Consider the following 13,131-nt stretch of genomic DNA (forward strand, 5'->3'; position numbering starts at 1 on the left):
AATCTAGGGACATTGTCATTCCATTATCATCCATTTTGTGGATTGATTCTGAGGATGTAGGATAGCATTTTCAAGTAATTATGGTTCATTTAAGTTTTCTTCAATGAAACATGACCTTTATATTAAAACAAAACCAACACCCACTCTTTCACTTATGAACGTAGGAAAATAAAACCATCTTTTCATTCTCTTGTTTAGGATACTTGAGAAGAATTTCCAAAATCAGAAGCAGGACTATGAAAAGGAGATTGAATTGCTCAAGGGAGAAATAAAGATTCTGGAAGAAGAAAAAACTCAGCTACGACATCAAATTCAGCAAGAAATTGTCATTCAGGATGGCTTGAAAATGGAAGTAGGACAACTTACAAAACAAGCACAGGTAAAGCATGACACATGTAATTTTGGAATCTTTGATAGATAAATCAAGTAGGGAATGTGGGTGTTTTATTTCATTATTATCCTCACTGATTTTTTTATCTCCAGTGCATTTTTAGAAGAAGTTGTGTTTAATAAGCTGTATTTGATACACCACTATGTTGCATTGTTTTCATGTAGTACAAAGTATGAGTAAGTTACTGGTGTCAGAAATAAGTGCATGCTTTGAAGAGTAATTGTGCCTGGGTATTTATATGTTTAAATATGTGGATATTTTGTTCTTCCTTTTTCCAATAAAGTATTTGTTTCTCGGGGGATTTTTCATAAATGTAGTTCATAAACTTAAACAGTACATTTGTGTAAAGTCACATTTTTTTCTGAGTTGATTCCATGACACAAACCCATGTGTTTTCACTACATCTCATTACTGTTCTGCTCTGATGCCTGAGAACCAGATGCTTTAAACACAACACATTTTAAGCCTTTTACCATATGAACTTGTTCTTAATTATAATTATCTTTATGATTTAACTGATACTCAGCCCTTGTAATTCACTCCTTGTCTTAGTGTATAATTTTTTTCTGATTCAGAAAATACCTGAGTTGCAAAAGGAAATTGAACTGCTGCAGACACAAAAACTGGATGTTGAAAAGCAGTCCCAGTCACAGAAACGAGAATTGAGGGGTAAGCTACATAGTCGATTCAGAGAATTTACCAAGTACAGTGTGAACCAGGCCAGTTTAAATTGATTTCTTCCATGTTAGCTTTGACAAAAACCTGTCTGTCTTTCCTGTCCCATAGTGATTTCATTCTATTCATACCTTCACTCACAAGGGATAAAAAAAACCCAACAGGTGAACACTCACTGAATACTGAGATCTGGGGTACCCCTTTGAAGAAACTCTGATTTCAAACATTTCTCCTTTGTGTTTAAAAATCAATACCAATAATTTAAAGTTCACTTAGAATTTAACAAGTAGCTTGTAGAGACCCAAGAATGCAGAAACAATACATTCTCTAGCTTTCATTCATCCTGTCTTTAGCCTTAGGTCCAATATATGTCAAATACCTTAACTTGCTGAATTGGGTTCTCTTTGGGAAAAAGTACTTAATAAGAAGCACTACTGTTGTGCATTTTGTTCAATGCTGACAATGTCATAGAGCAAACCTGTGTCTGCAGCATTTAATGTAGTAACCTAGCACTAGATGACAAATCATCTGTACAGCTCTAGCAGTTGTCCAGATTCAGAACAAAAGATGTAACAGCATTGAAAGTTTGATGTGTTTAGAAAAAAACCAATATTGGTGGTATACCCATGTAGTGCATCTTACATGTCCAGAAGTAGAACCAAATCTCTCATCATGTTCTTGTAGTAAATCAGATGTAACTACTGGGTACCAGGAAGGAACCTTGTAGATTTAGGAAGAGGTTGGCTTGATTTTTATAATCAAACTTGATTTGAAATGTGTGGAGAAAATTATTCATGTAATAAACTTTGTTTTTTCCAGAAAAAATGTCAGAAGTTACAAAACAGCTTCTTGAAAGTTATGATTTTGAAGATGTAAGAAGCAGGTAATTTTGTTCTGAGGTGTCTTTAAAAAAAGCTTAAGAAATGCATTTTATTTACCTGCACACTAATGATACTGCCTTGTGTTCTAGACTCTCTACGGAGGATTTGGAACACTTAAATGAGGATGGAGAACTGTGGTTTGCTTATGAGGGCTTGAAAAAGGCTACAAGGTTAGTTCAGTTCTTCAGTGTTTTCATAACTCCAAGCTGTGATCTAGAAAATAAATGGAAAGATCAGTGAGAAACTAATTTGACAATGCAATAATGAACGTCTGTTTAAGAAACGAACAAACACTACATTGTATGACTGGCTGAGCAGCTTAAAATCCCTTTAACAAATTTTTACTAAGTCAGTGAGATAAGTGTGTATATTGGGGAAATGTGTTTCCTTTGAGATATCGTGCATAACTTTCAACTCCCTTAATGCACAGGTGATGTAATGGAATGTCTGCGTGTTAACCACGGTACCTTGTTTTCACTTTGTATTAAACTTGACCCATTACATCAAGGTCGTGCTACATCTGCCATGTTCCTTCTCCCTTTTTTTAACAGAGTATTGGAAAGTCATTTCCAGTCTCAGAAAGAAATATATGAAAAGGAGATTGAAGGTTTGAACTTTAAAGTTGAACATCTTAGCCAAGATATTAATCATCTACAAAAATTGTTTCGAGAGGAAAATGACATAAATGATGGTATTCGACTTGAAGTTAGCAGGCTAACTTCAGAAAACCTGGTAAGATCAAGGTGTAGTACAGCAAAGTATGTTTTTATTATTTAGTAATACAAGCCAAAGGTGTTTGTGGCACAAAACCCTAAAAATCTTGTGGATGTGTCCTTGAAATCTCAAGGCTCAAACGGATAGGCCATCTAAGGTTGCACATCCAAACAAGCTGCTTCTCTGCATGCTGGGGTAGTGTGTTAGGAGACAGACAAACTTATTGTCCGAGTGTACAGCTTGTTGGGGCAGCCTCACAGAGAAAAACTTTTGCGTAAACATGAATTGAGGTTTGGTTCTAATCACAGAATGGCAACCATTTTACAAACCCTGACTTGGTGTGTAGTGCACACACAGGCTTTGGCTCTGCTCAGTACCTAGGGAGACACTGAGAGTCTTTAGAATGTGTTTGAACCCTTGTACAATTACGTGGCTGAATATTCAGATTTTATGAAAGATGTTTCGGACTTCAAAATGTTGCCAGGATGTCCATTGCTGAGCTCATACAAATACTTTGGTTGTGCTTTTTGCAGTTTCTGAACAATGTGATGAACTTTTGAGGGGTGTAATGTTTTCTACGGATATGCAGCTTTATATACATGAAGAAAAAATATTTATTTAGGGTTTTATTTACACAGAATTTTAAGTAAAAATGTTTCAGAGCTTTAGCAGAGACCAGAAGGTTAGCTCACCATACCTTTTTTCATACCTGCCTAATTTAAACTTCTCGTCTGATAATTTAAAATAATAGCTGGTTTTGGTCAGGCGATATGTTTTTCTTTTGGTATTGCTAGTGAAAAACCAGGCGCTTGGGGGATTTACGGTGGTTACAGATTTGTGCAGTTCTGCAGCTCTCCCCACGAGAGGGCAGTTAGGCTTATCAAGTTGCTAACAAACTGAAGGCAAGGCTTAAGACTCTAATTACTAGTACTGTGTAAAACCTATCGAACAGAGGAAGTGCTGTTATTCCAGAAGACAGTGTGTACCATATGATTTTTCAGCTGAGTGAAAAAAACCTAAAGAAATATTTTCAAAACAAAAAATTCAAAACATAAAACAAATTACTAAAATTGAAAATATAGGGAAAATTCTTATAATGTTATTTTTAAAAAATGATTTTATAATATATTGAGGTTTTTTCCAGTGTTAATTGAGCTAGGGAAATTAAAGCCAGAGTGTAATTTCCTTTAAACTAGAACAGAAGAATGGTAGTGCTGGGCCAGTCCAAGCATTTAGTTAGCACACTATTTCATTTTTAAGAGTGGCCAGCAGCAGATACCTTCAGAAATGTTACACAAGTCAGGCAAGCAGGTAGCAGTACTCCCTGACAGTGCCTCCCCAGTCCTTGACTATTTGCAGTTGAAGGTCTTCCAGTGTCATAGGAACGATTGCAGACATTTGAAAAGAAGCAAGGTGCTGAAATACACAAATCTCCTTTTTCTCTAAAAGGTGATCCCAGATCTTAAACAGCAAGTTTCTGAACTTGAAAATCAAAAATTAGATCTTGAAAACCGTCTTCAAGAACAGACTGTGAAGTTGAAAGGTAAAGTACCAGTATGGTTCCTAGTCTTACAGTTGTTTAAGATGAATGTGATGAATTCTCTGTACTTGAATTTTTAAAAGCTGGAGCAATATTACATGATAACTTCATTGCCTTATTACTTGCTTTATTTTTAGTAAAATGTAAGAAACACAATAAAAAATGTGTTCTGTAGTTTATATCTTTGTTATTATAGAATAAAATGTATGCAAGTATTTGTTTGGGGGTTTTTTAACCTGTTTTAGGGCATTCAGTTCTATGGTTTGGATGTCTGCAAGTGTATTCAGTAGGGCTCTGCTAAGAATGTGTGTAATGGAGTATGCCCTTTGGAAACAAGCATAAAAAGGAAAGATGTTTTGGAACTTAAGGCATACTCTATGAAGTGGACTTCAGAGGGTGTTGAAAAATTCAGAGTGGGAGACAGAGGGAAAAGTTCTTGCTAAATTTGCTTGTTTGAAAGTTCTTCTCAATGTAGGAAAAGATAGTCTCTCTAACTGAGAGAGTTGATTTAAAATTTGAAAGTAGTTTTACTGCCAACAGCAAGAAGTTACTAGTGTCAAAATTCCCCATCCCATATAATCTTCTGTGTGGAGAGGTCAGATATTTCTCTGCTACATTATCTGGAATGTCATTCAGTTTTGTTAGATAAAACAAAATTATGAGCGTAAGAAGAGATTTACAAAGTACTAACACAGAACAGTAAACAAATGTGATTTTGTTGTTTTTCTTTTCTTTTGGGGTTTCCTGCTAATTATTACTGAAAAAAAATGAAAGAGATGTCTGATCGGCTGCATTATGAGCTAGAAGGGGACAGAACACAAAGACGGTAAATATGTATTTATATTTCCCTTTTTTTTAATGTAAGAAATGTAGTTGCCATAAGCTGGGGTAACGAAGTCACTTAAACTCTATGAAGTGCCACATTCAATGAAGATTTGCCTTAGCCTTACAGCTGTGCATACGGTTAATAAGTAATGGACAAATATGATCCAACTATGCTTTAATGAAAGAAGAATGAGAGGCAAAGCTTCCTGTCTGTCTGTTCTTAGAACAAGTGAGGCCCAGAATGAAAGAGACATAAAAGAAAAAGAGAGACTGAAAGTCATAACCCAAGAAATTAAAGGGCTGAGCAATGGTCTGATGCAAGATGAAATCCAGGACGAAGTAAAAAGCAAGATTAAGCAAGAAACAACTCGACTTACTGTGGAAAAAATGGTGAGGAAATCAAACTGTCATTAAGAAACTGTACCTGAAATGCAGGATAAAAAAAAGAAATAATGGTTCCACGGTATGCACAGGATGTTTTCTCAGTTCATTGGGAGAGCAAAAAAGATACAAAGGTTTCATGTTTCTTCCACCAAATATAAGTAAAAGCACATCATAGTGCTCTTGAATTGTGGCAATAACATGTAGCAGTAGAAGACGTTTTTTAATTGTGGTTGCTCTAATCTCACTGATTTTGATTATTACAGGATCTTGAAGAAAAACTAGACATGAAAGACAGAATAATAAAAAAATTGGAGGATCAGATCAAAACTCTTACCAAGGCTATTGAAAAATGTAAGATATTGTTAAGTGTTTGGGTTTTTTTTAATATAGATTTGGATGTTCAATGTGTGTTTGAAAGACAGTATATTTTTTAAAAAAAGTAAAAGATAGGGTTTGAGATGGGGTTAGAAATGTTAAAACCTCAGAAAAAAGTGACAGGGAACCATCAACAGAAATTATGTAAAAGCCGTTTCATTTGGTTTTTTTTTCCAGTTAAATAATAGGTGCCTAGACTATACAATACAAGATTAAGGCAGGGGCATCAGGTTCTGTGAACAAAAGTTAATACCCTTACACAAACTGTCTCTGAGCCAACAGAATGTTCGTTTTGCATCAGATGAGTAGCTCCTCCCATTACCTTCGAATGGCAGATGGTTCCTGATTTGAAATTAGTTTGTACAAAGCTCTTATATAGTAAATAATTCTTCATTATATAATACACTTCAAAGCATTGCAGAGGTGACTCATGTAGAGCTGCATTGTTGCTGTTTATTTGCCAAGTAATTCCACTGAATCCAGTGAAACTAATAGCATTAATAATATAAATGTCATTTAACTCATAATGCTTGGAACCACAAGCTAAGAGTGTTATTATGAACAGGGCCCATACAGAGAAAACTGCTTTTATCCTTTTTTTTTTTTTTTCTAATGTGAGCATTAGCTGCAGGTAACAGTGCTTTTGTGTTTGACAGCTGAAGCTCATGTGCCAACTTTGTCCAAAGAGTACATTGGAATGATGGAGTACAAAAAAGAGGACGAAGAAAGGATAATTCAAAATCTGATCCTTGGTATTTTAGTAATGCTTCCAATTTTATCAGTAGTCAGCGATGTTCAGTGTAGAATATTACAACAAAAACAACAAGGCGCCATATATAATTTATGTTCAAAGTTGCCTGTTTTCCACTCTCTTACACTTGATACAGCTTGGAGGCTCTATATTGCTTTTTCTACTGCTAGTCATTTCAAATATAGAAGTGCTTTATCTGTGTAAAAATAATTTGTTTAACTCTACATAATGCTGACTCTATTACCTTTCTTATTATTTATTCACTTATAAAGCTATAAATCTCAAGAGCACTCCAGGGATTTGAATTTACTTTCTTGCTGGTCATCCACTAAGTCTGTAAGTCACTGGGCTTATTATCCATGTGTGATGGATTACTCTCCTGTCTGTCCTTCCCACATCATTCCCTTCACTGAAAGGAAGTGTACTTTTCATGTGTCTCATTTAGAGGAATTTTGTCCTTCCTCGGACTTACCTCGCAGTATCAATCTCGCTGCCAAACCAGCTTTTTGCATTAGCTTACAATTAATAGTAAACTCGACTAATTTTCCATGTACGTTAGTAGCCTTATGAAATACTGCCTGAAAACAACATCTTCCTGTTCTTCTCTCTGAGTTCATGCTTATGGATGTTTATATCTTTGTGAACAAAGGTGTATCATTAAGCAATGCCAGAATTTGGTGGGGCCTCCAGTGGGTAGTTAAATGCAAATTGTTTTTTGAAGTTATCCTGTCTGGCGTAGCCCATGCTGGACCTTAGAATTTGCTACAATACTCTCCTATTACTCTGGAAAACTTAATACTCTTACATGAACAATACTGTTACAGAGGTTTTCAGAAACAAGCAATTAATCACTAAATCAATGACAAAGTGATGGATCACTGAAGAAATAAACCCCATGATGCTTGTCTTTTTCAGAATGATACATTGAATCGTTGAATTTTTATATGATAAACTTGATGACTCTCCTTTATGCAGATTTAAAGCCACGTGGAGTTGTAGTTAATATGATACCTGGCCTTCCAGCTCACATCCTATTCATGTGTGTGAGGTATGCAGATTATCTAAATGATGCTGACATGCTGAAATCTTTCATGAATGTAACCATTGATGGTATCAAACAAGTTGTTCAGGTAGGAATTCTGTTTGGCTGTACCATACTTTTTGATTTTTTAATGTGAGGTTTACAAGATGAATGCATAGTACCTGGGAAACGCTCACACTTTCATTTGCTAGTATTCCTAGAATAGAATGATAAACATGAGTGATGCTCTTTTTTGAAGTGGGTTGTAGTATCCCTGTAAAGCCTCTAGGTAAGGCTCTACTGTGCTGAACACAGAATGTGCAGAATGTATTAACAGAAATTATTTTCATTTGAAGTGTTGATTTGACAAAATCATTTAAAGTATTTTACACTTTACAATGAGTACCTAATTAGGTGATGTACACCTGTGCTTTCAGCACTGGTGGAAGTTAAATGGACAGAAATGAAGATTAGTATGTTTGGCAGCAGGCTGGTATTGGAATTTTAAGAGGTTTTTCCACTGCTGTTCTGATAGTGTGATGTCAGCATTAGTACCCAAATGATTAATGTTATGTTGCCAGTCAGTTTACAAAATCAAGTTATAAACAAGAATTGTTAGCCTGTTGTCTCATCCACAGAACAAATTCAGCTATGTGAATGCTTTTTTGTGGATTTATAATGCAATAAAACACTAGGCATGCTTTGTAGCACAGGCAGGAATGGGCTAGGGTTTATGCAGTTGAATTTGTTGCATAGAGGATGCCTATAGTTTGTTCACAAACAAATTTATACTACAGTTTATCCATTACAAAAGATTGTGCTTACTTAGCTAACAAAATTAAAACATACTTACATGTAGTTAGAATTGCGTTTGTATGTAGTTCAGTTTTGTTTGTGTATACAGACACTGTTCAGGCTTTTTTGCAGGAAGGCCTCCAGTATGTTACAACACTATACATAGAAATGCGTAAAACTGTTTGGGTCAGACTTATTTAGCCAGTCTGTCATTTAAGAAGACTTAAGCAGCATTTACCAGATACAAGAGGTATCTTTGCTATCTGTATATATTAGCCTGAAAGCACAGCATGGTTTGTTCAGCTACCATGTTATAGATGCTGTATGCTCCTTGTTTTATATATGGGCTCTGTAACGATCTTAAGTTTAGTTATTAAATTAACTTCACAATACAATACCATTATAAGATTATGTTACTTATAATTTTCAGGAACATTCAGAAGACTTTGAGATGTTGTCCTTTTGGCTTTCTAATACATATTATTTTCTTAACTGTCTGAAGCAGTACAGCGGGGAAGAGGTAGGAATGATTTAATCAAATAATTCCACTACTTTACTTGGGGCAGACTTTAATTGGAATTTAAAATATTGATAACAGATATGTAATTATTCACCAGCTCACCAGTTCCTTCCAGATATTTAGATATTCGTATTGCTCTGCAGTGGTGTTATACGTCTTATACAAATAACGAGACAGTATAGAGCTAACAGATCAAGTGAAATGAAGGAAACATTAAAGTGCTAAAGTAGGTTAAAAACATGATGTGGAAACTGCTACTTAATTTGACCTGTTCCACAGGAGTTTAATGTGAGCTGGACTTCAGATGTCTAGATACATGTGTATATATATAAAAACCAGTTCTACTATTTCATAATCGTATAAGATTACAGAAGAAAACCTCAGGAAAGGAGCAAAATGATAAAATACCAATTTTTCCTTATTTCACTTGCTTATTTAAGCTAAGTTTTATCCTGAAATACAAAATTCTTTTGAATTGCAAACTCTTAAAGTATTTTATTTCTAGATTTTATAAACTTAGGTAGACTGAACTGAAATTGCATAGGCATATAAGAATATAGTCTTCAAGATTAAAGCAAAGAGGTACCATAAAGCCTTGGGATCACAGTAACGGTGTACTGTCTGAGCAACATTACTCCCTCTGGTGGTCATATCGATAACATGTAAAGAACAGTGGAGATCGGAAAACATTTAAACGTAATTAATAACAGTCTTTTATCATTTAGTTGCAACAGTAGGGAAACTGAATACAGAATTTAGAGTTTTCATCTATCTTTGCAACCAACATTCAAGACTTCACACAAGTTTCTAATAATTCTATTTACAACTTACTTGTAGGAATTTATGAAGTGTAACACTCCACGTCAGAATAACAACTGTTTGAAGCATTTTGATCTCTCAGAATACAGACAAATTCTTAGTGATTTGGCCATTCGTATCTATCACCAGTTCATTATTGTAATGGAGAACAGCATTCAGCCCATGATCGGTAAGATGGCAGCCACCCAAACAGACTTAAATGGAGCTTGTGAAGTATATGAATAAAGCTTATACATGGAGGCAAAGGATGGGACAGACTTCCTTCTCCTGTTGATTTATACATATGCGTACCTGCATCTGTGTTTCTGCACGTATGAATTCCACTGAATGGTATATCCCCACAGGGTTTGGAAAGACTTCTTCCTCACAGCATTCCCTGGGGTGGATAAAGCTTTGAAACCAATCAACATTCTACAAAAACAGAAGGCTTTTTAAAATTTTGGTGCTCCAGAAGCATTTGTCAGTATCTTATTTTTCTTGTATCATTTAACTTTTAAGATATCCTAAAAGTAGGTTTTGTTCAATAATTAACATAACTAAAAGGAGCCTTAGGAGTGTTGGTTTTATCTGTTATTTTCTGTTGTCTTTCAGTACCGGGCATGCTGGAATATGAAAGTCTTCAGGGAATTTCTGGCTTGAAACCTACAGGGTTCCGTAAACGTTCTTCTAGTATAGACGACACGGATACCTACACAATGACCTCTATCCTGCAACAGCTCAGCTATTTTTATAGTACTATGTGCCAGAATGGCTTGGACTCTGAGCTTCTAAAGCAGGCAGTGAAGCAACTTTTCTTTCTGATTGGCTCTATCACCCTCAATAGTCTCTTCCTCCGCAAGGACATGTGCTCTTGTAGAAAAGGAATGCAGATAAGGTAAAGCCAGTAAAATTTCAACAAGCAGTCGCTTGAGAATTTTTAACACTTTTATGTAACGTCCTTTATCTCTACGTCTCTACGATATTCTGTAACCTGTCTACTGGAGACAGCTAATTGTTTTTCATTCTTCTTGAAAAAATAGATCTTTGCCTTTTGGGCTGAGCTTTCTCAACATATCACAAATTGTTCTTTCCATGGAAACACAAATAGAGGAAAAGACAGAGAAAATTACACTCTGGAGTTTAAAGTCAGACATGCTTAGGATTCTTTCCATGCTAGTTCCCTCATGATGTGATGAACAGTATTTTTAATCTTTCTTACTATAGTAAACAGGTGCAGCATCCCCTGGCTGGCAAACAGACAAAAGCTGACTTGCATTTTTTGTGCTCTGTGATGAGAAAGGCACTGAGAAAGAGCCTTTGAGGGTTTAGATTTGGCATCAATAAATTCTTGACCCATCTGGGAACATTACTAGAAGAAGCTGCTTTAACTTTTAGGCCATTGGTTGTAAGCCTGGCCCTGATTTTTAATGTGCAAAGATTGTTCTCATTTCCTGTATAAGCTCAGTTGTCAATGAACACTTTAAAGACAGATAGTGCTACAGTGTAATAGGCAATGCCAGTATATATTAGTAATTTTCTGTAAACAACAGCTCAACTAATAACTTGCTTTCTATTATCCAAGCTTTAAGAAATAAAAAAAAAAATAAAAAGGATTGAAATATACAAGGGATTAAATTTACAGATCAATAAGCTATGAGTTGTTTGATTTTTATGATCTACAGATATGCATTAGAGGAGCATTCCTTCTTTATAAGTCTTTAATGTACCTTACTTGTTAGGGGGAACCTGACATTTCTGTTGTCCGTTCACGGTTTAACACAGATGTAATATCAGCTACTTGGAAGAATGGCTTAAGGACAAGAATCTTCAAAGCAGCAATGCCAAAGAAACTTTGGAGCCTCTATCTCAAGCAGCCTGGCTCCTTCAGGTCAAAAAGATCACAGATGATGACGCCAAGGAAATATGTGAACACTGCACATCTCTTTCTACTGTGCAGGTGATGAACTGTCTCTTTTCTTCTGGCAGTACCATTTGCAGAATCTTAGCTATCTAAAATAATTTGTTGCAAAGAGCTATTGGCCTTTCATTTGCTAAAAATAGCATTCGTCATCATTCCACATCACCACTTGTTAAACTGATTTTTTTTTAAACACCTTATTCCTGATTGTTAGCATTTTCACTGCTTTTGTGGTGAATACTTGCCTGCTTTGTTCTGTCCCACGTTTTTATTCCACACTGTATTTTCTTTGTCACAGGGGGTTTTTTTTGTTGTTTCCCTCAATTGATTCAGCTTTTTCTACATCTCCTTGGTCCTGCTGACACCTCTGGAAATGAGTCATAGAAATTATCATATACGTAACAACTCATTAGGTGACCAGTCAAAATTATCTCTTTATTGTAAAATTCTTTGCTGAAACTTCAGTTAAAAGTCAATGAAGATGGCATATTAATGCTTTCTTCTTTTTGTCTTCTCCCGTTTTGTGACATACTAAAATAGTCTTTTGTAATTTGAACAGATAGTTAAGATCCTCAACTCATACACTCCGATAGATGATTTTGAGAAAAGAGTGACTCCATCATTTGTTCGTAAAGTCCAGGTAAGGGCTACAACTATTATTTCTCATGTTCAAGCTACAGGATATTTCATACACACATTTTTGATGCTATGTAGTTATTCTTGACCTTTACATTGTGTTATTACTAAGTTGCTCAGCTTCTAGACATTTGGAACTGATCAAAACAAGGCTCCTTAACATCACGTGAAAGCAAGATTTGCAATAGGAAGCAAACAATGTACTGTTTTTGCTTTGATTCTTAATACAATATTTTCTTACCCTTTCTGTTATAATTTCAGGCTATGCTAAACAATCGTGAGGATGTTCCACAGTTGATGCTCGATACCAAATATCTCTTTCAAGTGACGTTTCCTTTCACCCCCTCTCCATATGCCTTGGAAACGATACAAGTCCCCAGCAGCTTCAAACTTGGCTTTCTCACACGGGTTTAATAAAACCACCGCATTGGTATTTCCTCAGAGACTATATAAAGACAGGCAGACTTTCATGGTTCATTTCTACAGCTGGTGAATAGTATGGCAGCTTGCAGTGAATTAAACTGTTAAAAACTTTTTCCTGAGTTACAACTTTAAAAGTAGGAATAATTTCAGTTTGTGATTTCATTCTCTCTCTTCTTGTTCTTCTCCCTTCATTACAGTCCTACAACGATGACTGTATACCATCAGCTGGACACAGAGCTAACCACACCACAGTTTTTTAGCCCAAACCTGACAAGAAAAGCATTTATCTGACAAGTTTGCACTGGTGCCCTTCAGCACCACTCAGAGGGGAAGACTGCCATGTGATAAATGTTATTACTTTGCAATTTTCCTTGCCTTCACTTCCTGTAATGAGATTTTTTTTCCAAGGTAATTCTATTCATTGCCTTGATATACCAGATCTGTTTTACAGTAGCTTCCACCCTTCTATACTTCTTATACCTTT

The 13,131-nt window shown here is 35.5% G+C and overlaps 1 protein-coding gene across 1 annotated transcript in view; it reads left to right on the plus strand.

Moving 5' to 3' along the window:
- The window catches only part of MYO5C (myosin VC), a gene marked incomplete at its 5' end in the record, with an annotated part of 32,624 nt that extends 19,986 nt beyond the window's left edge, over window positions 1-12,638 (plus strand). The window contains 16 exons of the mRNA XM_010074817.1: window positions 199-379; window positions 967-1,060; window positions 1,886-1,949; window positions 2,037-2,117; window positions 2,499-2,679; window positions 4,111-4,265; window positions 5,251-5,416; window positions 5,674-5,761; window positions 6,442-6,537; window positions 7,512-7,666; window positions 8,783-8,872; window positions 9,710-9,860; window positions 10,283-10,565; window positions 11,453-11,627; window positions 12,148-12,228; window positions 12,486-12,638. Of these exons, the coding sequence (XP_010073119.1) occupies window positions 199-379; window positions 967-1,060; window positions 1,886-1,949; window positions 2,037-2,117; window positions 2,499-2,679; window positions 4,111-4,265; window positions 5,251-5,416; window positions 5,674-5,761; window positions 6,442-6,537; window positions 7,512-7,666; window positions 8,783-8,872; window positions 9,710-9,860; window positions 10,283-10,565; window positions 11,453-11,627; window positions 12,148-12,228; window positions 12,486-12,638 (2,194 nt within the window). The remainder of the gene's footprint in view (window positions 1-198; window positions 380-966; window positions 1,061-1,885; window positions 1,950-2,036; window positions 2,118-2,498; window positions 2,680-4,110; window positions 4,266-5,250; window positions 5,417-5,673; window positions 5,762-6,441; window positions 6,538-7,511; window positions 7,667-8,782; window positions 8,873-9,709; window positions 9,861-10,282; window positions 10,566-11,452; window positions 11,628-12,147; window positions 12,229-12,485) is intronic.
- Window positions 12,639-13,131: the final 493 nt, after the last annotated feature.

The sequence above is a fragment of the Pterocles gutturalis genome, unplaced genomic scaffold (genome assembly GCF_000699245.1).
Source record: "Pterocles gutturalis isolate BGI_N339 unplaced genomic scaffold, ASM69924v1 scaffold44722, whole genome shotgun sequence".
Lineage (NCBI taxonomy): Eukaryota > Metazoa > Chordata > Aves > Pterocliformes > Pteroclidae > Pterocles > Pterocles gutturalis.